The following is a 23,604-nucleotide window of genomic DNA, read 5'->3' on the forward strand; positions in this document are numbered from 1 at the left end:
TTGTTTGTGCAGGGATGCCTGGAATGTAACTTCGGGTTAGGTGAGGAATCACTGTAAACAATTCTCTTGAAAATTCATTCTTTGGGGCATCCCGGTGGCTCTGGCCTCAGATCTCTGGATATGGCCTCAGACACTTCCCAGCTGTGTGACCCCGGGCAAGTCATGACCCCCATTGCCTAGCCCTTCCAGGGTAAGGGTTTCAAAAAGCAAATATCCCTACTACACACTGACCCCAGCTGCAGCCTTCTCAAACACAAAAGATATTCTTTTAAATTAAAGAGAGAATTCCAAACAGTAGTATTTCAGGGGACATTTTTATTATAAATTTAATATGGCTGATTAATGAAAAAATCACAATGAAGTACCAATAAAATGTCTGTCAATATCAAAATTTTAGCAGCATTTCAATAGTCTCAGGCTCCTAAACATTAGTGGAGCTTTCTCCCTCCCTCCAACAAAAAACAACAGCCAAAGGGCCAGGCGAGAGTGCTGGCACCCTCAGCTCCACCCCCCAATTACGAGCACTAACTGGATGGACTTTCTGATCAGCGACCATTTCAGTCAGCTAAATCAAACCCAGAATTTCTTTCTTGAATTGTAAGTGAATAGCTCCATGATGTCCCATCACAGAATTCATAACACATTTCAGTCTGTGACTGGAGTTTCTTTGATGAGGTGACAGGGATAGGGAGAAGGAGGGGATCATTCGATGTGCAGACCTGACACTACACCATTTGATCACGTTTCCTTAAGTCTGGGTGTTCTCTGTAATGAATCGCAGCATTCTAGTACACTCCAGACCTCCCTGATTCGTGGGATGTAGGAAAGGAGGGAGGGAAGGAGAGAAGGGGGGGGGGGCGAGATCGCAGGTGCTTCATGGGAATGATGGTTATATCAATCATAAAAAACTACCCTGGAGCAGGTTCAAATGTGATCGGTCTTGCCACATCTCAGTTTAACAGTGGAGACAAGGAAGGAGGAGATAAATATAGTGTGAAAATGTAATACTGGCAAAATACTCCCCTGCTTCTTTGGTACTTTCTAAAACTTTCTGATCCAAAATGTATAAGGGAAATGCACCATTAAAAAGTTACAGTTTTAAGTATTTACAAAAGCAATTACAATATATTACACAATAATCAATACAGTATGGACAAATTATTTCATGAAAGCACTTGTGAACTTTTGTTCCAGTATTATTTCCATAGCACAGAGACCATTACAGACCTACATACAGTGTTTCCAAATTTGTTATATAGCCTGTACCTCATTTATCTTACAGAATAGCAAATGAAAAAAAAAAGCATTTCCCAATCTACAGTTGCCTTTAAAAGGCCTTTAGAAACCGCCACTGAAATAATTATATACAAAGATTTATTGGATAATTCTAGGCAATTCTCTCCACCCCAACTTTGAATATATTTGCAGTAGTGCTTCCTACTCTATGTATATAGTATATATTTAATATATAAGTAACAGCATCACATGTTATGTCACCAATTGGGTACACGTTGTTATGGACAGTAGTTAAGTTAGACGATGGAAGCTGGGATCCTGGCGCTCGGGTGGACTGTGTGGGGAGTGGGGTCCCCGTCTCGTGAAGCTGGTGGCTTAGTGAGCATATATGTGCGTGCTGTAGATGTGTGTTCCATGGGTGTGCCTTGAAGAGCCAGTCACACCATGTCACACCCAGACACACATCGGGCTCTCCCTTTATGGATAAATCTATTGATCTCTGGAGCCACATCACACGTACGGCAGGATGCCGTACATCAGGATGGCCATCACGGCGGCGCTGAATAAGCCGGCCACCGGGACAGTCACAAACCAGGCCACGAAGATGTTCCGGAAGAGATGCCAGTCGACGGCCTTTCGGGAACGGATCCAGCCCACTGCTACCACTGAGCCAACCTGGAGGGATTTGAAAATTTCAAGTGAAAACTTGGGCCGGCACGGCAAGAGATGGGTTTTGTAATCACTAATGCCAACTTGCTGATAACACTGCTGGTCTGAGAAATGAATGAGGTCCAGGGCAGCTGTGAAGTGATTCCTTTGCCTTCCTATCGTCTGCATATCCATGAGCAGGGCATTAGTCAACAGTCCTGTCTACCTTCTCACCACTGTTCAGCCCGAGAGGTGTTTAAGTAATTGTTTCCTTTTGTACACGTAAATCTAATGTGAAAACCAAAAAAACATCTTTAAGTCCTAATAGGTTTGATCAGGTGTCCCTTTGCCCCTGGAAGGGATATCATTGCCCATTATAACATGCATTTAGAGACAAGCAAGAAACACTATTTACTTCTCTAACCCCTTCAATACATTTATAATAATTCTGAAGCAAAATGGAGGCTCATTAACACAGGATTGCTATTATGTACCAATTTCTGTCTCCTACTAGAGATGCCACGGACATTATAAATTCCCAAATGCCTTAGTTATCTTCTATATACCTGCTCCTTGTTTTCTAGTGGTTTGGGGCATGAATCTTAAAAAGCAGACTTCCCCTTCAGGATCTCTGGCCACATTTGTAAACTGCAAGAAATGAAATGATTTTAAAAAGGACAAGAATAAGCCAATCCTTAAAGTGGCTCTCGGCCTTCAAGGATAGCCCCAAATTTTAACCAAATGGCCCGCTGGCACATTTGTGATGTTGAGGGAATTTTTCTGTAAGAATGCCTCGCCTCTGCTGACTGCCCAACTCTAAATGAGTCAGCCAAGGCAAACTGGCCAGCTCCAGGCACCAGCATTTAAGAGCAAATGACTTAAACGAAGGGCAACACTTAGAATTTTATCAGCATGCAAGTGAGTGAGGGAGAAGACCACGGTCTACTAAAGGAGAGCTAGCCTGTGTTCTGGTTACTGGAAATGCTGAGTGACCCCTAGTCTCCCTGTCTTCAGCCGTGGCATGGGCTTCTACAAAGGCCATGGACCTTGGAGCACAGAGGCCTAAGGTTTCTGATCACTCATTCAAGCTCTTTCATGTTCCGTTTCCTCATCTGTAAACGGAGGGCAGTAATGCCTGCCTGCCTCCCTCACAGGATTGTTCTGAGGATGAAATAAGATACTATGTGCATGATTCAGAAATGAACACTTTTTATCCCGAGTCTTCAATGGCGAATGCTCATCATGGGGGCCCAGGCTCTAAAGGGTCCTCAGTGTTGCCTCCGTCACAGGTCAGTGAGGTGCCAGTCGTGGGATTAGAGATGGAGGGTCAGTGGAGCTCATCTAGCCCAGCTACCTCATCTGGCTGATAAGGAAACTGAGGTGCAGAGATCAGGTGGTCCACCATGTCACTAGAGATAAGATGGCTCAGACCTTTCCATTGCACCCCATTCCTCACATTTCAGGTATGTTCTTTGAAAATCAGTAACTCATGAATGGCATGTGCAGGATAATGGTGATGCCTGAGATTCTGATGAAGAACCACCTGTTCTTGGATGACTGCAGATTATGGCCATTTTTTCTATAGGAGAACTTTCCCATTTGGGAAGGAAGGGTTCCACGGGTCCCTGTTTTCAGGATAATGCTTCCAATCTTTTGGATGAAAACAGTAGAGAAAGTCTCAATGAAGTGCTGTCCTCGGGTGACCTTAGTCATGGCAGGGGGATGGGGATGAAAGAGAAGGCAGGAATAGGCAGGGAACGGGAGTTGGGGCAGAAGGCAGCCTGAATTCTGAAGCCTCCAGTCGGAGGGGTTTCCTGCAAATGCTCCATGCTGACTGTTCTCTTCAATAAATAGAAATCACACTTTACCCCAATCTAGAATTTGTATGGGGATAAGCAAAGAGAACAAAGTCTCCCTGGGAAGAAAAATCACAACAGCAATTCTTCTCTTAATCCCAATCTGAACTCTTTAATAAGAGCAAATATTCTATATTTGTCTGTCTCAATTTGAACATGCTTCCTCACCAATCCCCACTAGGCGAGGAAAAGAACCTCATTTAATTAATGAACTGAGAAAATTCTAACCCTGGCTGTTAAAATTCACTTTAGTCTCTCTTGTGTTTTGGCTTAGAGAGAGATGCCTGACAAACAAATCTTTCCCAGTCACACTAAATCCTCTGCTAGCTTTGGTTTACAGGGGAAGTGGGCTATTTGTAACCACTTGATGAATCTTGAGGAGGCAATGCTGGGCAGCTGACAGAGAGGAAGCCTCTGGGCCAGAATACCTGAGTTCAAATCCTGCCTCTGGCACACACTGACTGTATAGCTGTGGGCAAGTATGGGTCTGCACTGGATGAGGAAATTTACAGTGTAGGAAACCCGGGAGGTGGGGGAGGTGGGGCACACACACAAAAAGCAGGGTTCAGTGAAGAGTGCTGGACCAGGTGTCAGGAAGGCTTGAGTAATTCCTGCCTCAAAATGCTTCTCAGTTCTGTGTTCCTGGGCAAATCACGGAATCTTTTTCCCCTTCAGTTTAGCTGTATGTATAATGGGCATAACAACAGTACTTACATCGCCCAGGGTTATCAAAATGAAATGGGCTTGTGTATCTGAAAGGCTATGCAAGCTGCAAAGTGCTATATGAACCCTAATAAGCTCATCATTTTTATGAAGAAAATCTATAATTCAGGGAAGTGAGTAAACCTCTGGGTGTCTCAGGCAAGTTTCCAGGACTTATTCCCTAAATCATGTACAGGCCATTCAAATGGAAAAACCAAACTAAAGGAAACCAAAGAGCCTCAAAACACCTTTTGTTTAAATCATAAAGACTGGATGTCCAGAGTCTGGTCTATTCCGATTTAAGGGATCTCGGTGTTGTTCTCTAAATTATTTCCACTTCAGTGCTTTAGGCTTTATAAAAATTCTTTCTTTTCCAACAAGTTGGATAAGAAATCCACACAGTGACCAATCCAAAATTTGCACCATTTGGAAACCAAAAGAGTATTGAACTGGGTCTGTATCTGTATCAAGGAGTTGTGAATATGCCTATACTGATTAATTGTGAACACATTACAAGGCAAGTAAGGTTCACTGCAGGAAAGGATCCTTAGCAAATGAGTGAACTTTGCTTTTGTGAACATTTTTATTTGCAAGGTTAAGTGTCTTGTTAATTCAAGTTTCTTTGCCTGATTACAGATACGAAAGTCAAAGTATCTGACAAGCATAGCTTCCCAATGAAAGGCAGGACTAAAAATGTAAGCATACTTGTGAGGGTCAGTGGAAGGAGGCACAAGTTCATTAAGACCAGCTTATTAGACTGTAAGCTCCTTGAGGGCAGGAAATGACATGCCTCTTTTTGTAACCACAGATTTTAGCACAAAAACTGGTGCAAAGGAGGGAACTTAATGTTTATCGATTGACTATAACACTAAAAGTGTGACCCTGGGCAAGTCGCCTCACCCTAACTCTGTGCCTCAGTTTCCTGATTGGGAAAAACTAGAGGGCTGCCCTAGATGATCTATCTCTCTAAGCTCACTTTGCAGTAGAAGCAGTGGTCATTTACTGGCTACTAGTAAGCTCTTTCAGCCACACAGCTCTTGAAGAAGAGAACACATTTAGCAATCCAGCTGGCAGACTAGACTTGGAGTAATGATTGTTGTGAGGTACAGATGTTATGTATTAAGTATCTGCAAACCTTAAATTGCTCTATAAAAGCCAGTTTAAATTGTTATTTTAATTTTAATAATTTCTACTATTGTTTTTTTCTGAGAGTATTTTCCTTTTGTGGACATTTCATTATTGGTAAGGCAGGGAGAAGCTATAAAATGCGATACAAATGAGCTACTGGTATTTAGAAGGGTGAACACCCTGGGTGTCTAGCACCCTTACTGTCCATAGGGGTCACAGAAGCCCTGTTCTTTTTTGACTATCCAGTTCTTCATTTCCTTTAGGGTGGAGGGTAGCAGGCCTAAATGAGATACGCTGATCATCCTGAAAGCTCATTACAGCCGCTCTTTGCAATCTTCTCTCTGCAAATCTTTGCAAAGAGCTGCCAAAAAGCAACACTAATACTGCTTTGGGTTTCACCTGCTAGTCCCCTTTGTGTTCAACACACACTCTAAATAAGTGACTCTGCGTCAAGGCTTTGGAGACATATAAATGCTCTCATGAATCAGGAAGCCACAATGATAAAAGCTCGGGCTATGGATAATGAAAACCTCCCTTTCCAGTGCCTTGCCATGCAGGGTGGGGAGCTGATGCCCGTCCTTTGTGATGAGCCTGCTTTACCAATGTCAGAGCTGAAGCTCCAGAGACTTAACACAGGTCATATGACTTCCAAGTATTTAGATCAGAGTCTGACTTTCCAATGCAATGCTTCTTCCCTTCTATCTGTTGACTCTTAAATCCTTACCTTCTATCTTAGTATGAATTAGAAGACACAAGAGTGGCAGGGGCAAGACAACTGGGACTTGTGCAGTCACAGCTAGACGGTGTCTGAGGTCATATTTGAACTCGAGTTCTCCTGACTCTGGGCTGGTCCTCTATCTAGCTGCCCCTTGTCTGTGGGCTCCTCAAACGACATGTATAGAACCATCTATGCCCAAATATCTAGAATAAACTAGAAAAACTATCCCCTTGGTGTAATTGGGACGCGTGAGTTTCCAGCGTGCCATCAGAAACAAGAGCGGGCTGCTTGTGGATTCCCGCCTCTCTTTACACAGGGCCCAATTCTTCACTGGCTCCCACACTCACATACTTCACCCACACCCCCATCAGGGATGCAGGCAGCAGAAGAAATCATGGTGGCTGACAATCTGACTTAGCCAGTGGGGGGGGGTAGGAGCCTCGTGGGCACATGTTGCACAGCAGAGTTCTTTCTTTTTCAGAGGTAAGGATGTTACCAACTCACCGTCCAGGAATGCCTTTGGACCATTTTCTTTTTCTTTTTGAGGAGGGTTGGCAGATCTGCTTTCCATATTTCCTTGACTCTACTCTTTCCAACCCCAGCCCCGGCGGTGCCCAAATGAAAGTTCTTAGGTCACAGCTAGGACCAAGAGTGCTCTGTCAGTAGCAGCAGCATTCGAGACCACGTGAGGAATTCTTCTCTTAGGCCTCCTATGAGCTCGATTGAGACATTCTTGGGAGATATTTGAGAAATGTGGGCGTCTTCACATGATTGCTAGGAATCAGACCTAACGCTGCTCGGTCTCAATTTTGATACTGCAGACAGGCTGGTGAAGCCGAGAAGTCCTGGTCTGTTTGAAGGCACCATCTTCACTCCTGCCAGGCCCTCTCGGGCACAGGCTCCTCTCTCACATTCCTTCCCTTCCATTCCCATCAGGCCCCGTGTGTGTTCTGTACGGGTCCATGACAGGCTGGCGAGGATCCTCACGCCCTGGATGGAGGGAGCCAGGCTTGGCAGGTCCTGGCTCTGCTCAGGGGAAAGATTCTTCTGACCACCTGGTCACCCCCCCCCCCCCACACCGTCTATGGGCACATTGTCTCCATTGGAAAGCAAAGTCCAAGGAGGAGCGCCTAGTAGGTGCTCAGTAAATGTTTGATAAAATTTAAATGAAAAATTTCTTCTCCAGATCCCATTTCCTCAGGGATCTGATTATCAGATTATCCCTGCTAGGTGACAGAATGTCTTTTTTTCTTTTTTTTTTAAACTCATCTTTTGTCTTAGAATCAATACTGTATATTGGTTCCAAGGCAGAAAAATAGTGGTAAAGACTAGGCAATGGGAGTCAAGTGACTTCCCCAGGGTCACACAGCCAGAAAAGGTTTGAAGGCAGATTTGAACTCAATCTATTGAGCCACCTAGCTACTCCCAGTGCCAGAATGTCTTAACTCAGACATAAAGCACACTCCTAATGGGAGATAAGTTAGGAACAGTGGAAGGCTAATATAGCTCCCTGATGTGTAGGACAGATCTAATGATATTTTAGTACTTCAAAAAAAACCTCTGGGGGCACCTGGGTGGCTCAGTGGATTGAGTCAGGTCTAGAGACAGGAGGTCCTAGGTTCAAATCTAGCCTCAGACACTTCCTGGCTATGTGACCATGGGCAAGTTACTTGATCCCCATTGTCTAGCCCTTACCCCTCTTCTGCCTTGGAGCCAATACACAGTATTTGAAGCCAATACAGGGTATTTGATTCTAAGACAAAAGGTAAGGGTTAAAAAAACAAAACAAAAAACAAAAAAAAAACTTTCTGGTTCCATCAGAACAAGTACTCTGTGGCTTATAGTCTTCACAAATGCCTCTGGCAAAAAACAAACAAAAACAAATGCCTCTGGGAAAGAAATTCAGGGCCTGTTGGCCAAACTTCTGGTGACCTTTCTCCCTAGGCTGGTCACTGCTGGTAGGCACATGGCCCATCAGTGGGCCACACTCAAAGCCTTTCTAGCTTGGTAGACTTGACAGAGCTTTTGTCACTTTGCCATAAGCAGTCAGGCTCACCTCCACTGGAGTCCTCAGAATGAGTTAATTATAACCTGAAGTTTTAGAAGTAAAGAGAATTGTCTCTGAAGCCTGAGCACCTAATTAGGTCTTCTAGGCACCTCTCTCCTATGATTTAAGAACTAATATTCATATTCTTTTAGAGTTCTTAACTTTTCTTGTTTTATGGATAATTTTTTGGTAGTCAATTTAATGAAGTCCATGGATCCCTTGTCAAAAGTTTTTAAATGCATAAAAGAAAACACATGTAGCTACAAAGGAAACCAATCATACTGAAATGCAGTTATCCAAAAAATATTTTTAAAGGCCACAGGGCTTCAGATGGTTCCAGGCTATCAAGACAACTAACTATCCCTTTCTAAAATATCCATCATCTCTGACAAGCTTACAGTTGAGGAAGTGCGGAAATGTTTATCTAGGTAAGAGGAACAGGCACCTAATGTACTGATGATGTTTGAAAGATACTTTAAAATAGAACAGATTTTAATTTTTATTGATGTCCTAAACTGGTAAGGGTTTGCAAATCTCAGGACAGATTCTTTATCTATATCAAACCTGAATATATTATTCTAGCATAAATATTTTGCTATTAGCTCCTGTTCATTACAATCTAAGTTCATTGATGTGGTGGAAAATTATATTTTAAAGTATTTGAGTTTGCTATTCAGATGTAGGTTGTACTTCTTAGTCTCCAAATAGTTTTTATTCTGGACACTAGTGGTATCAGCAAGATTGGCATTACTTATGATTAAATCCTGTTGTAGGATCTAATTACTATATTAAAACATAAGAGATTAGTTTGTTAATAAATAATTTGATGAATGAAAAGTTAGGAAAGCAGTAAGCAAACTAGAAAAACTAAAGAAATAATCTTCAGAGTTTCCTTGAGAGAATCTTTTGGGTTTTTTTGAAACAGTTTGATTTCATTAGGATTGTTCTTCATAAGGGTAATTTTGCTAAGTCAATTATAATGTTCATTCACAAGAAACAATATTTCCCCTCCATTCCATCCCCAAGTTAAGTAAAATATTTTAAAAGAAAGAAATGTAGTTGGTAACATGTGTTGCTATAATGTGCTTAGATACATTAAGATACAATCCTTTAAAAATCTGTAATTTGTAACCCATAAGTGGTTTTGAAAAGCTGCCTTACTTTAACTCTTGTGTGAAACTGGCCATGTCACTACTGTGTCTACATGTGACTACATGTCACTTTCTACATTTGTAAAATGAAGGGTTAGATTAGAGGTCCTCAAGGATTCTTTCTAAATCCTAGGACCCTAGAGCATTAAGAGTTGAAAAAATGTTCACTTCTTATGATCTGGACAAAAAAACTCACTCTAAATGGTATTTTTTTAAAAAATCACTTTTTTTTCTTTAAGCTAGGGAGAAATTTCCATACTTTATGGTTAAAAAAAATCCTCTCCCTGAAGCTGCTGAACTTTTATATATACCACCAAGTGAGGGTCCTCAGTCTTAAAAATTATTACGACTAATTTAGAACCTGCCCTCAGCAATGCCACATATTGCTAATAGAAAACTGCTTCTAGTCGACTCTCTTTAGAGAGGGCCCAAAATATCTATGGGTGAATGCAGAAGTATCTAGGAAAACTGGAAAATGTTTTTAATTTGTTGAGTTTAAATAATAAAGTTGGGCATGCATCCCAGTCTGTGGCATCTTCTCTGCAACTCTTCCATTTATCTCCCATGACAGAAATTATTCTTTCTATTCTTTTGAGTAAGATGCTTGGTCATTTCTAGGAAAACAGAGATCACAAAGTACAAATATCATCACCTTGATTTTCTACAGAAAAATTGAGGTTCAGGGAACATGACTTGCCCAGAGTCATAAGGTTAGCATATTGGTGCCAGATTTTGAACCTAGAGCTGCTGCCTTCAAGACCAATGCTCTTTCTCCTTCCCCATGTTGCTACTGGGAGTGAATAAGATATAGAGGTCCCTTTGAGGGCGACCTAAGGAAAGCAAACTGAAACAAATGTTTATTTCAAGTTCTTCTGGATGACTGATTTTAGCTTGATTTCTCTGATCAACTCCCAATACCTTGCAGTGGGTGGAGCTGATTGGAATGCCCCCATTTGAGGCTACTATCACGGTTAGCGCAGACATTACTTCAATGCAAAAACCACTGTGGAAACAGAGAAAAAGAAGAAAAAGGACCAATGGAGCAACTGCAGCAGATTGGGAGAGGGGAAAGACCTTGCCATGCGTGCATGCATCAAGGAAGCAGAGCTGTCCCAGCTGTCCAATGGGAAGCGAGAGATTGGAGTCAAGCTCGAGTGGCCCAGTTTGGGAAAGGCTGAACCATCCACTTGGGAGCTTTCCAGAAAGCACAGGCTGCTCTGGCCAGAGGAAGCCACCATCGACAAAGCCAGGTAGCGCCCAAGGCCACACGTACGTGTCATTTTCCCCACGTTCCCTTCACCACTCGAGACTGACCCTGGCAGCTTGAGGACCGAAGTCCGGGGGACCCACCGCCTGGACTGCAGGCACTTGGCAGAGGCATACCTTGCAGTGTGTAGTACTGACAGGAAGTCCAACATTGGAAGCTATCACAACTGTGAACGCCGAAGCCAATTCAATAGTGAATCCACTGCAGGGGGCATAAGAAAACACTGCACAGTCATTCTTTGTATCAGTCCTCACTGACACTGGGCAGGGTGCCAGGGCCATACCAGAATACTCTTGGGCTCAATGGTTTACTGCTGACTGCCCCAGAATCACAGCACTAGAACAAGGGGCTGCTGAACGGAAACAATCCACACTCATAAATCTGCATTAGCGTGTGCGCAGCTTCCGAGAGGCCTTTCTACTCTGAAAACTAGGCATGCCCGGGACAAACAGTCAGAAGCCTTGGGAGGGAAAAGGACCAAATAGGGGAGGCCTTTTCCAATTCGGAAGGAGTCTTGGGGCTTAGGAAGAGCTAACTTCTTGCTTTAGACCTCTAGGCTTAGGAGGGAATCAGTGGACTCCACAGCTAATAGGGGCTTCTGTAAACGAAATATCTATCAGGGATTTTATTAAGATTATTAAGGGGAAAGAAATGTATAATTAGAAATAAAAGGAAAATGAAAACCAACCAGGAAAACCAACAGCATGCATTCATCCTTTTTTGTTTTTAAACCCTTACCTTCGCTCTTAGAATCAATGCTGTGTAATGGTTCCAAGGCAGAAGAGTGGTAAGGGCTAGGCAATGGGAGTTAAATGACTTTCCCAGGGTCACACAGCTAGGAAGGCCAAATTTGAACCCAGGACCTCTCATCTCCAGGACTGGCTCTCAATCCTTTGAGCCACCTACATGACCCTTAGTTATACATAACTTTGATTGTTTCATCTATCTTTGTATAATTCTTCCCCCCTCCACCCCCTTTATAACCCTTACCTTCTGTTTTAGAATCAATACTGTGTATTGGTTCCAAGGCAGAAGAGCAGTAAGGGCTAGGCAATGGGGGTTAAATGACTTGCCCAGGATCACACAGCTAAGAAGTATCTGAGGTCAGATTTGAACCCAGGACCTCCTTTCTCTAGGCCTGGATCTCAATCCACTGAGCTACCCAGCTGCTACCACATTTATCTACCTCCAAATATTCATCACACCCTGTGTTGGGTCACTGACATGGCTAAGTTGGCACTCACCTGGATGGTGTGATAGGTGTGAGGTCTTTCCCCATCGTCTGGATAACTCTTCTCCCCCAAACCCAGAGACCTGCACAAATACCGACTCCTCCATAAAACAGCAACCAGACAGGAGTAGCTGCTTCCTGCATTACTCCTTTGTGTTGGTAAATAAGCCACAAAGCTACCAGAGGGCCAATCGCATTACTAGGAGGGGAAAGAAAGAATCACTGTTACACATACAAAGTGAATGATACCAGCTTTTCTAGGCACATTTCCTCATCCCACTGCTACCTTTTAGGGGTTCAAGCTTGTCTCAGCAAGGCTTACACTTGCAGAAGATAAATACAATGATTTCTTTAAAGGAACACTAAAAAAGGACAAACTAGCTATAAAGAGGTCATTTTAGTTTAAGAAAAACATAGGTATAAAAATTAAAAGTCACAAAGTCCCATAAATTCTTCCTGTATGATGTCTCTTAAAGCTTTCAATTATTCCTTTCTATTTCTACTGCAACCACCCAATTTAGATCTCATCACCTGTTACTGCTGCTTTTTTCTTCTTTTTCTAACCATTACCTGTCTTAGAAACAATATTGTCTATTGGTTCTAACACAGAAGAGCATTTTAAGGGCTGGGCAATTGGAGTTAAGTGACTTGCCTAGGGTCACAAAGCTAGGAAGGGTCTAAGGCCAAATTTGAACCCAAGATCTCCCATCTCTGGGCCTGGCCTCTCCCTTGTTTCCCCAGAACCTTCCTTCTTAGGCTCAGTACTGTATGTTGGTGTCTTCTTAGAATCAATACTGTGTATGGTTTCCAAGGCAAAAAAGCAATAAAGGCTGGACAATGGGGGTTAAGTGTCTTGCCAAGGGTCACACAGCTGGAATTGTCTGAAGTTGGGTTTGAACCCAGGACTTTCTATCTCCAGGCCTGGCTCTATCCACTGAGCCACCCAGCTGTCCACTCACCATTGCTTCTTAACTAGGAAGTTTCCTTGTCTCTCCATCAGAGCTACACACCATTGATACGTTAGTGTTTTTAAAATATTACTTCGCCATGCCACTGCTCTGCTCAAAAACTATGATCCACAGCTGCTATTGGATAGGGCCCTCAGATCCAATCTCCTCAACACTCTGGTCCCAGTATCCCTTCCTAGCTTTATTTCCCTCCCCCAGAACCTCTGAGCCTTTGCTCCCCCCCATCCCTGGCCCTCCCCATGGCCCTTAGAAGGTCTGCCTTCCTCTAAGATCATTTCCCGTGTTGCCTTCAGTCCCAGGCGATTTCCGAGTCCCACTTCTCCCTCCTCATTGTCGCTAGCCCTGAGAACCTCCCCTGAACTGACAGTGGTTGGAAGAGCATGGGCCAGAAGGGGTCGGCAAGTGGGCGGGCAATCTGTGGCCAGGCCTGCAATCAGGTGCGCATGCGGGAGCCCGCCAACCCCGCCCCTCACCTCACGTCGTTGCCGCCATGCGCAAAGGAGCCGAAGCAGGCGGTGAGGACCTGCAGGAAGTGGAAGAGGAGGTGCACCTCAGCCGTGTCCTTCTCCTCCTTCTCCTCTTCCCCGGGGTCCTCCATAGGCTGGCCAGGGTCGCCTAGCTCAGATGCCAGCCTCATCTCCACACCACCTTCCTCTGCCTCTATCTCAGCCTCGGCCACAGCGTTGCAGTAGCTGGAGTAGCTGTCATAGCGAAGCCTCTTCTTGGAGTAGGAGACGGCGTCGCTCACCAGCTTCTCGCTGTCTTCGGGCGCCGAGGACGCTTCAGCCGCCTTAAAGGCCGAGTGCACAGGCATCCCGCAGATGGCCGCCGTGTAGCAGGTGTAGCTGTTGTTGCGCCGGAGCAGCTTGTAATTGCTCTCTTGCAAGGGCTTCTCGTCAGGCCCCCGGTCAAGATGGATTTTGTGTAGCAAGTCCTTATAGAGGCCCGAGTCTTTGTGCACGGTGTGATAGACATGGCCGTCGCTTCTCATCTGGCTGTCAAAACCGAAAGTGCCGTTGGACACCGGGGACTTCACTGAACCGTGCGTCATGGAAAGGGCCCTTCCTGGAGAGGGGAAAGCACAAGGCTCGCTTTCTGCCAGAGATCTCCGGAACTTTTCAATTACAAAAGCAAAAAATGAACAATATGGAAATGTTCTGCATGATGATACCTGTATAACCCAGATTCAATCTCCGGCCTCACTGGGGGGGGGGGGGGGGGATAAAGTCTATCCTATAATTTAGGAAAACTTGTGTGGAAATTTGTTATTGCATGTAAATAGTTATAAAAATTTAAAAATCTTAAATGACAAAAGCATAAAATAACAAAGTTTTTTAAAGTATGACAAAGTGAGGTGGCTCAGTGGATTGAGAACCAGTATTAGAGACAGGAAGTCTTGGGTTGCAATGTGGTCTTAGACACTTCCTAGCTGTGAGACCCTGGGCAAGTCACTTAACTCCCATTGCCTAGCCCTTACCATTCTTCTGCCTTGGAAAGGCTGTATTGTATTGGAACCCAGTATTGATTCAGAGATGGAAGATAACCAGGCTGTTGTTCCTGAAGAGATTACCCCACCTGAAGGGGAAGTATCCCACATGGAAGAGGTGGATTAGACCAAAGACTGCATCAGATATCCACCCTCTGTATGGTTTCCCGGGTTTCCCACAGCAGCAGTAGAGGTCCTGTACTGCCTGGCTCCATCTGCCAATGTCTAGTGTTTCTTTCCTCCTGTTTTCCAGTGTATTCTATAGAGCAGGGCTTACAGGGTCCCTGTTACCCCCTCCCCTGATCTGGGGAGTAGGAATGTTGTGTATTGTGGGCTGTTTATTTTGTTCTGAAATGAAAATATGCAGAATAAAGAGAGTGCTGTTCTTTTTTAAAAAGTATATCAAATTCTCTTTATATTTTTATTTTATTAACCCATACCTTCTATCTTTGCTGCTAAGGCAGAAGAGCAATAACGGCTAGGAAATAGGGGTTAAGTGACTTGCCTAGGGCCACACAGCTAGGAAATGTTTGAGGTCTCCTGTCTCTAGACCTAGCTCTCAATCCACTAAACCACATGGCTGCCCCCCTCAAATTCCCTTTATTAAAAAAAAAAAAAGTAGCCTGCAGGCATCACTGTGTCCACAGACTAAAGGGAACAGGAAAAAGCTGGCAGGTTTGGTGGAACTTTAAATCCAAAAGATAAATCTTGCTGATTTATAGAGCCAATGGTTCTGCTTCTCTATCCATTGATCCTGATCCAAATGATCTTTCCCACACGTCCCCATTCCGGGGCCTGGATTTTCTTTCCTGCATGTTTTCTGCCCTCACACTCACCCCTTTCTACCTATGCCATTTTATTTATATAAGGTAGGCCTTTCCCAGAGACCCTCCTGTTATTGGTCACATCTCAATTCGTCTCAGGATCCCTGGGAGGCTAAATTTGCCTTCTTTCATTTGGATCTTGAGTCCTCCTTGCTTTGTTATTCACATTTCCAGCATCTGGGTGCAGACATCTGAGAACAGGAATTTTATTGCCAGCTTTTGTCTCCTGTGAATTTCTGGGCACCTCTGTGCCTCCTCTTTTCCCCTTCTCTGGTAGCTGCTCTTTTGGGTATTTAGCAGGGTGGGTGTATGCAAGCAATTTCCCCTCTTCCCCTTCCCTTTCAGTTTAAAAGCCTTTTGACCTGACTGGTCTACCGGCCCTTGGGAGATGTACTCTATATTTAGCTATGAACCCATCACTCCTTTCCTTTAAGCCAGGGCCCAACAAGAACGTGTTTCTGAGTCTGACCACTACCATGAAAGGCGAGGCTTTTGTCAGGTCAATGTAATACAGACATTTCGCATTCTTTGGGACAAAACCAGTTCTTGACTCCTTAATCCTAAGACAGTTACTGTGGAAGGCTGCTCCAAAGGCATCTTGGCACGACCCAACAGGACCTTTTGCTGTTGCGTCCTGGCCTTTATGCCTGGCCGTATCTGGGGAGGGGGTGGCTCTGGCCCTCCCTGATGCGGGATGTTACTGTCTCCCCCACACCTCCATGGGCAGCAGTGAAGCCGTATGCAGGATAACAGAGACCACTTAGCAGGACATTTCCCTTCATCATGGAAAACTAAGGCACGTTGGCCACGGCCTCTGGCATGGGTGGTTTTTAGTCAATATGCTGATGGCCATAGCAGGATCTGACTGCTATGGGAACTCCTCTCACAGTACCTCACACACAGGAAGAAGTCAGTCACTGGCTTTTCAAGAAATGAGGAGCATTCAACCAAGAGCAACAGCCTAGGTCTCTGCCTCTTACTAAATTCTACTCTTGGCTCATTAGGGGCTACTTGGATCTAATTTATGCCTATGGAAAAAACAAATGAGGTCACACCTTTTTTATGGGTTGCCTTTTCTGTTCAGATCTGAATTTGCTGTGGTTCTATTGGCACTTTGCTACCAGTATTTAGTCGTCAAAAACAGGCGTCATTCCTGCAGGTATACAAACTACACATGGCTGAAATGGGTCCTGTGGGCCAGGGTGCATACATACACTGTGTGGTATTATGGGAATTTTTGATAACATGATTGACACAAATGCTTTCTGTATCGAGGGAAACTCTCCCACCTCCCAGCCACAGTCCTGTGCTTTTGCTTGCTGGCCTGGTCTCTGGTGGATTCTTCAGCCTCAAACTTTAGGGGAACCATGTGGGGTGCCACTGAGACCCAAATGTCAGAAATGTCTAATTCCTGTTGTCTAGACAGACACTCTTTGATCCTTACCATAGGGGACACGTGAGTGGCTTCCATTTACGGTGCTCTCTGACCCTCCAGGGGCTTCGGGGGCTGAACCGGTGAGGGGAATGGTGGTATCATCATTTGCCTTGGCACCTGGGAGCTCCTTAAATACTGGGGACTCCGTTTCTTGGATTTTATGGAGACTTTCATTAGATATTCTTGATAGGGCACCCTCTTTCTTTAATTTTCCTAAATAAAACATATTTAAAAATATAACTTAACCTTTCACAATGCAACAAGACCTTTAAAAATAAAAAAATTAACATTTATACAAACATTATTTCAATTTGAGCCTCATCACAACCTGTAAAGTAGATGTAATTGTTGTCTGCATTTTACAGATGAGGAATTAAGACTGAGAGAAATTAAGTGACTTGTCTAAGGTCACACAGCTAGTAAAGTGTCACACTTGTATAAAATTCTGTGTCATATTGAGCAAAAACTGAGTAAAATTCAGCTTTTCCTAACACTAAGTCCAGTGTGCTAGATATCTACTATGCCAAGTTGCCTTTAGCCAGAAAATGGTACTTAAAAGAAAAAATTTTAAAACCCTGTTGTGTTCAAAGTTAAAGAAATCTCATGATAATATCTGGGATCAGAAGGACCTGAGTTCAAATCCAGCCACAGACATGGGCACTAGCTATGTGACCGTAAGAAAGACACTTAACCTTGTTTTCCTCAGTTTCTTCATCTGTAAAATGAGCTTGAGAAGGAAATGGCAAACCCCTCTAGTATCTTTGCCAAGAAAGGGTCACAAATAAATTAGTCAGACACAACTGAAAAAAAAAATGAAATTGATGAATATCTGTTTCCATAGCTCTCCAATTGGAGGTCAAAAAATTGTCGGTTGTGTGTGTGTGTGTGTGTGTGTGTGTGTGTGCGTGCATGCACATTCAGTTCACAGAAAACCTATCAATTTTTTTCATTAAGTTGAATAAAGAAATTCTTATAATTTCTATAAAAATTTTAATAATTGAAAATAATGGAACAGGAAAAAACCTTTCCCCAATATATTTATAATCTAGTTGGGGAGACAAAACTTATTTATATACATAAAACAAGGAATTATTTCTCATAATATGTATATAATTTTCTAATTATAAATATTATAAGTATATATATGTATGTATATAATATATTATGAAGGTACAACAAAGTACCAGCATGTGAAGCACAGCCAAGGAGTATAATCAGAATCAACAAAGTGAGAGTAGGATGTGGTACTGAAGAGTCAGAAAGAGGCAGGGCAAAGATGGAGTGAGTATGGGATATGTTTAGATGTATATCTTTCTTATTACTTAACAAAGAATATAATAATGCCAAATGTAAATAATTTCATGATAACCTGTGGATTGTCATTATCCAATTCTTTCCATTATATAACTGAGGGTTAAGAATAAGGAAAAAATAAGGAAATGGGATCATTTCAGCAAATCAAAATACGTAGGATCTTACCTGCTATTTTTCTCTTCATCCATGGACAGACAACCAACCACACAAAAATAGCAAATACAATAGCAACGCCAAATGAAATGAGAGCTATAGCCCACATTGGAAGACTCAAACCCAATACTGCAAAATTAAAAATAACAAGATAACGTTTAATATATTTTTCTCAATTGTGCATAAAAACATGTTCATATTTATACATTTACCTCAAATATTTATACAGGTATTTATAAATATATATTAATTATATTATAACGCATACATATTCCTATGTGGAAAACACGGTGTTAGGCACTGAGGGAGGGTGTGGTATATAGCAGGAAGAGCCTAAGACTCGGAGTTAAGAGATGACCTGGGTTTCCCCCTGGTTCTGACATGGGCTAACTGTGAGACTTCGGGCAAAACACCACAATTTTCTGAGGCTTCCTGGGTTTTCTGTTTGGTGAAGTGAGCCTTGCTCTCTAAGGCCCCTTCCAGCTCTTTTAAAGCCCTGGGACAGAGGCAGAGATAAAGAATACACTTACCCTCGATGAGCTTACAAGTGGCTTCAGTGGATTGAGAGCCAGGCCTACAGATGAAAGGTCCTAAGTTCCAATGTGATCTCAGACACTTCCCAGCTGTGTGATCCTGGGCAAGTCACTTACCCCCCATTGCCTAGCCCTTACAGCTCTTCTGTCTTGGAAACAATACCCAGTATTAATTCTAAGACAGAAGGTAAGGGTTAAAAAAAAAAAAGAAAGAAGAAAAGAGATGCACACACATAACTATACTCAAATACAGAACAAATGTGGGAAAATGGAAGAATGTGAACCTAGCTCCAAGAAGGGAGAAGCGGCCCTTCCAGCTGGAGCTTTAAGGAAGAGGCAGGATGGCGGTGGCTGGAGAGGATGGAGAGGGGTGAGAAGCCTCAGTCCTGGCCCACAGAGATGGAGTCCCATCAGGCTAAACATGAAGGAAGGGAAGTATTCCTTTTCTGATGGAGAACAGCCCGAGACAAGGCCAGGAAAGGATGCTGGGCTAACGAGAAGGACGTGAGGGGAGCCCCCCAGTAGGAAGATGAATCTGGCAGCGCGGTGTACGATGGGCTGCAGAGCGGGAGGGCAGCTGGGACAGGAGGCTGTCGGGGAATGAGGGTGCGCCTACCATGGCTGCTGATACTGATGGAGAAGGGCAGGTGCAGGGAGAACCCAGACAGGAGGATGAGTCAAAGATGACTTAAACCTTTCAGATATGGATTGGTAGGAGAGGAACATTAGGAGGGTCATCAAATGGACAGATAGGTGGCACAGTGGAGAGAGCATTGGGCCTGGATTCAGGAAAACCTGAATTCAAATATAGCCTGATATTCTTTGTATCTGTGTGACCCCGGGCCACTTACCTGCTATATGCCTTCGTTTCCCTTGTTTATAAAATGGGAATAATAATAACACCTATCTCCCAGGGTAGTTGTGAGGCTTAAATGAAATGAAATAATATCTGTAAAGCCCAGAACCTGAGGCATAATAAATAATTAGTATCATTTTTATTAATTTATATTATTTAAATTAATTAATTCTTCTAACAGAGAAGTTGGGTAAAAAAAATAAGTATTTTTTTTCCCCTGGGAAAGGTAACAGTTGGTTTTAGGAACCATGCAAAGGGATCAAATGCTGCCTAGAGGTGGAGATATCCAAACTGAAAATACCTTAATATCCATTATTAGATTTAGCAAAAGCAAATTTCTCTATATTCATAAACAACTAATGTTTCAAAGGTGGGGGGGGGTATGAAATCTATTATCCTTAAAAATGCTGAATTCAGGGAACTGAAAATGCAGAATGAACTCAGCAAAATGATGGGGGGGGGGCAAATCTAGTTTTCACCTCTAAGGAATTATAGCAGCAAATGCAGACATGTGAGCGGCAGCCCAAGGGAGAACACAAGGAAAGAAGAGAGAGGGGCTAAGGAAAGGCTCTGCACTCGGTCTAGCAGATAGAAAATGTAAGGAGAAGCCAGAGGTGCTGGTCTGAGAGGTGGCTTTAGAGAGGAAGGGAGGGAAGGACTAGCCCCGTGGAACGCTAGAACTGAGTTTGGGAGGAAAAGCGGAAAAGGACCCCAGAGGTGAACGTTCTTGGTCAGGCCATGGGTGAGGGGCTGAGCTGTAAAACGTAGAGGGAGCGAATGAATGCCGATCACCCTTTCCAGGAGTCTGGTGAAGGGAAGGAGGCGACAGATGAGATCCCAGCTTCACTGAACAGAGCAAGGTCGAGGGAGGGCTGGTGGATTTTTTAGGATTGAGCATATTTGTAGGCAGAGAAAAAGGACATCAGTGAATCTGGAAAATCTCTGACTTTTTGACAAATAGAGTTAAAATATGAGTCAGTCCATCTCCCCCCAAGGTCAATAAAACTGAGGTCTGGAACACGGAGCCCATCCAAAGGACTGCGGCCTCCTCTGGCTTCTCTGTCTTTAGTAGTAATGGTAAAATGTACATGGCAAACATTCTGACCACAGACACAAATCTCATTTTTTTAAACAAAAGCAGAATCAGGAGGTTTTTTAAGGACAATGGACTTCATAATTCTCCCTGCCTTTGAAACCTTAGCTGTTTATGGAATTGGAATACAGAGAAACTCTTAGCTACATCCAATAATGGATATTAAGGTAGAACCATGTTAACGGATCGAGAGAATGGAAATGGATATTCTTTGTGAAGTGCACAATGTCCTAGTGATGTGTGTGTTATCCAGGTTTGTGGCTCTAGATTATATGATTTTTAGTCACAAAGTGACTAAATATGTGTTTCAAGCATTCCGATATCCTTTTAAAAAGCTCATTTGCAGAATGGCCCCTACTCATATTTAATGGTTTCTGTATTGAAATGACTTGATTCACTTTGTAGACAGTTTGATAAAACGTATTTTGTTCTACTGTGAGACAAATCTGTCCATACAAACTATCCTTGTTCTCATTTCCATGAACAACATTTATGAAGTATCTATTCAGTCTAAAATAAAACACAGCAGACTAACAACACAAACAATCAGTATTTGTAGAGTGCTTTAACGTTTGCAAACTGCTTTACAAACATTGAGGAATTAATAGGCAAATGGGGAGACTGGAGCAACATCAGCGAGAATACAAAAGAATCCATCTGCAGAAGTCTTTAAACACAAGCACACTTACAACAACTGCATACAAATTCTAGAGGATATTACTGCAGATTACAGGTGTATCTCAGGTTACGCCAGCAGGAATGCTGGACCCCCCAAGGGGACAAGAAAGCTTTCCCAGATGATGAAAGGTGGGAATGGTCAATGCCAAAGGTTGTGGGAAGACACTGCTGCATTGATGGTTGAGCTATGGATCAGCACAACCATTTTGGAAAGCAATTTGGAATTTATACCAATAAAGTGACTCAAATGTTCCTAATTCTTTGACTTAGAGATTCCATTATTGAGCTTACATCTCAAGGAGATCACTGATAAGAAGAAAGTTCCCTAAGACAGGAAAATACTTATAGCAGCACTTTTAGGGATAGTAAAGAATTGGAAAGAAGGCTAATGCTCATTGATTGAGGAATAGATAAACAAAATTGTAGTACGTGAATATAAATATTTTACTGTGCTACATGAAATGACAAATACAAAGAAACACAGATATACAGATATAAGCAGAGACAAGAAAACAATACACATGATGATGACAATTAAAAGGGAAAGAACCACATACTAAAAAAAATTAAAAATAAATGTTGCAAGATGATAAAAAAAAAATTCTGACTCCAAAGAGATATAAGAAGGTATTCCAACCCTACTTCTTTGTAGAGGTAGGAGACCCACAAACGTTCCCACAGAGCACATATTTTCAGACTCTTCAATGTATTTGTGAGGTTATGCCAACCCACCCCTTTTTTGTCTTAAAAAAATACTATTTGTTATCTGACAAGGCTCTCTGGGAGAATGAGGAGGAAAAGGGGGGGGGGTCCCAAGGAAAATCATGTTAATATTAAGAACAAAAGAACATCACTAAAAACATTTTTAAAACAAGAGGAAGGGCTTTACCAATTGTGGTCAGCAATATGGGAACTTAGTAAAGCCTGGTTTAAAACCTCATTTGGAGTATCTTGTGATAAAGAGGAGAGCTGAGCTCTTAGTACAAATAACCACACCAACCAAAGAGGGTTAAGAGAAGTTGATCAGATAAAGCAGGAGGAATTTGAAGGTCACAATTCTGATGATCAAAACTCATCAGATTCCTTCACATTCTCATTTTTTTTATCTTGTCCTTAGCTCAGTCAAGCTGGTGATGTGTTCCAAAAAGGAAGACTAAGAGAGCAGATGTCTTTCAAACTGGAGGAAGTGCCATTTTCCTATCTTGTTTATAGGAGTCAGAAAGGAGAATCAGGGCAAGGGCTTGGAGAGTAAAAATAAAGAAATAAGTGGAAGGAGAAAAAAGAGATAATGAATAAACTCTAGGGTAGGTAACATTTGGGTGTCTGGAATAGGTAGAATAGTAAGAAGTTGAAAGAGAAAAGAGTCTATAAAGATCAGGTAATTTGGCAATTAACAATCGTAGCCTAAAAACATGAATGCTTTTTAAAGCCATCATTTAAACAAAGCAACTGCCAATTTGCTTGTTTTAGAGCTTTAAATTACACCAAATTCATTGAAATAAAATCCTGTGGATACAAAATTATTGAGAAAAAGAGATGTAAACAGAATCTAATATAAACCCAGAACAAAACTTGTTTCTCAAACTTTTAAGATTTTATATGCCACAAAATCTCAAATCTTTGCATGGGAATGCCTTTCTCATGAAGCTCTCTGGTTGTTTCTAAGTAATTATATCACAACATTAGGGTAGAGCTACATATAGATATACTACAAATAGCACAAGTCCTATAAAAGCTATAAGGCATTACTACAATTTACAGATAAATAAAGTAGGGCATAACCTTAGTTGCTTGAGATATCCTGGCCAAAAAAATGACTGCCAGGAACAAACTCTGAGAATTCAAGACTCCAATTCTGCAGATTTGGTTCAGATTCAGTCACTGAATCATCTTTCATCTTCAGCCTCAATTTTCTGAATAGCAAAGATACGATGAATAATGGTTTGGCTTTGACTTCAAGCATCTTACAATTTGCAATCCAAATCATTTGAAGTGGGGGGGCAGGAATTTTCAAATGCCTTGTGAAGAAAAGAACTAAACCAAACATTTTATAGTTCTTATATTGTCAATGGCTTTATATTGCATGAAGCAATTCCTTTATATTTTATTTGTGTGTGTTTAATTTAATGTAACGGGTGAGGGTGGGGGAAGAGGTGGAAATGATGGCAATCTCCCACATGGAAAAGGCTGGGGAGCCTGCTTCCCAGAAAGCCACACTGATGTGTACTTGCTATGCATTGAAGAGATTTGGAGCAATTTGCAGAAATTCTATTACTGGTT

At 42.5% G+C, this 23,604-nt stretch overlaps 1 protein-coding gene across 20 annotated transcripts in view; it reads right to left on the minus strand.

Annotated features, from left to right (window-relative positions):
• Positions 1–300: 300 nt before the first annotated feature.
• SLC20A2 (solute carrier family 20 member 2) overlaps positions 301–23,604 on the minus strand; it is a 120,021-nt gene continuing 96,717 nt past the window's right edge. For 8 of the 20 annotated variants that reach the window (XM_007476407.3, XM_007476404.3, XM_007476408.3 and 5 more), the window contains 6 exons: positions 18,177–18,293; positions 16,707–16,910; positions 13,426–14,017; positions 11,998–12,183; positions 10,870–10,954; positions 301–1,911 (listed from right to left, as the gene is read on the minus strand). In XM_007476407.3, coding sequence (XP_007476469.1) covers positions 1,747–1,911; positions 10,870–10,954; positions 11,998–12,183; positions 13,426–14,017; positions 16,707–16,910; positions 18,177–18,293 — 1,349 coding nt within the window. In that variant the 3' untranslated portion in view covers positions 301–1,746. Of the gene's footprint in view, positions 2,173–10,404; positions 10,490–10,869; positions 10,955–11,997; positions 12,184–13,425; positions 14,018–16,706; positions 16,911–18,176; positions 18,294–23,604 lie in introns of those variants that run through there. The other 12 variants (XM_056813609.1, XM_056813611.1, XM_056813610.1 and 9 more) reach the window with 5 other exon arrangements.

Source organism: Monodelphis domestica, chromosome 1 (assembly GCF_027887165.1).
Source record: "Monodelphis domestica isolate mMonDom1 chromosome 1, mMonDom1.pri, whole genome shotgun sequence".
NCBI classification, from domain to species: Eukaryota; Metazoa; Chordata; class Mammalia; order Didelphimorphia; family Didelphidae; genus Monodelphis; species Monodelphis domestica.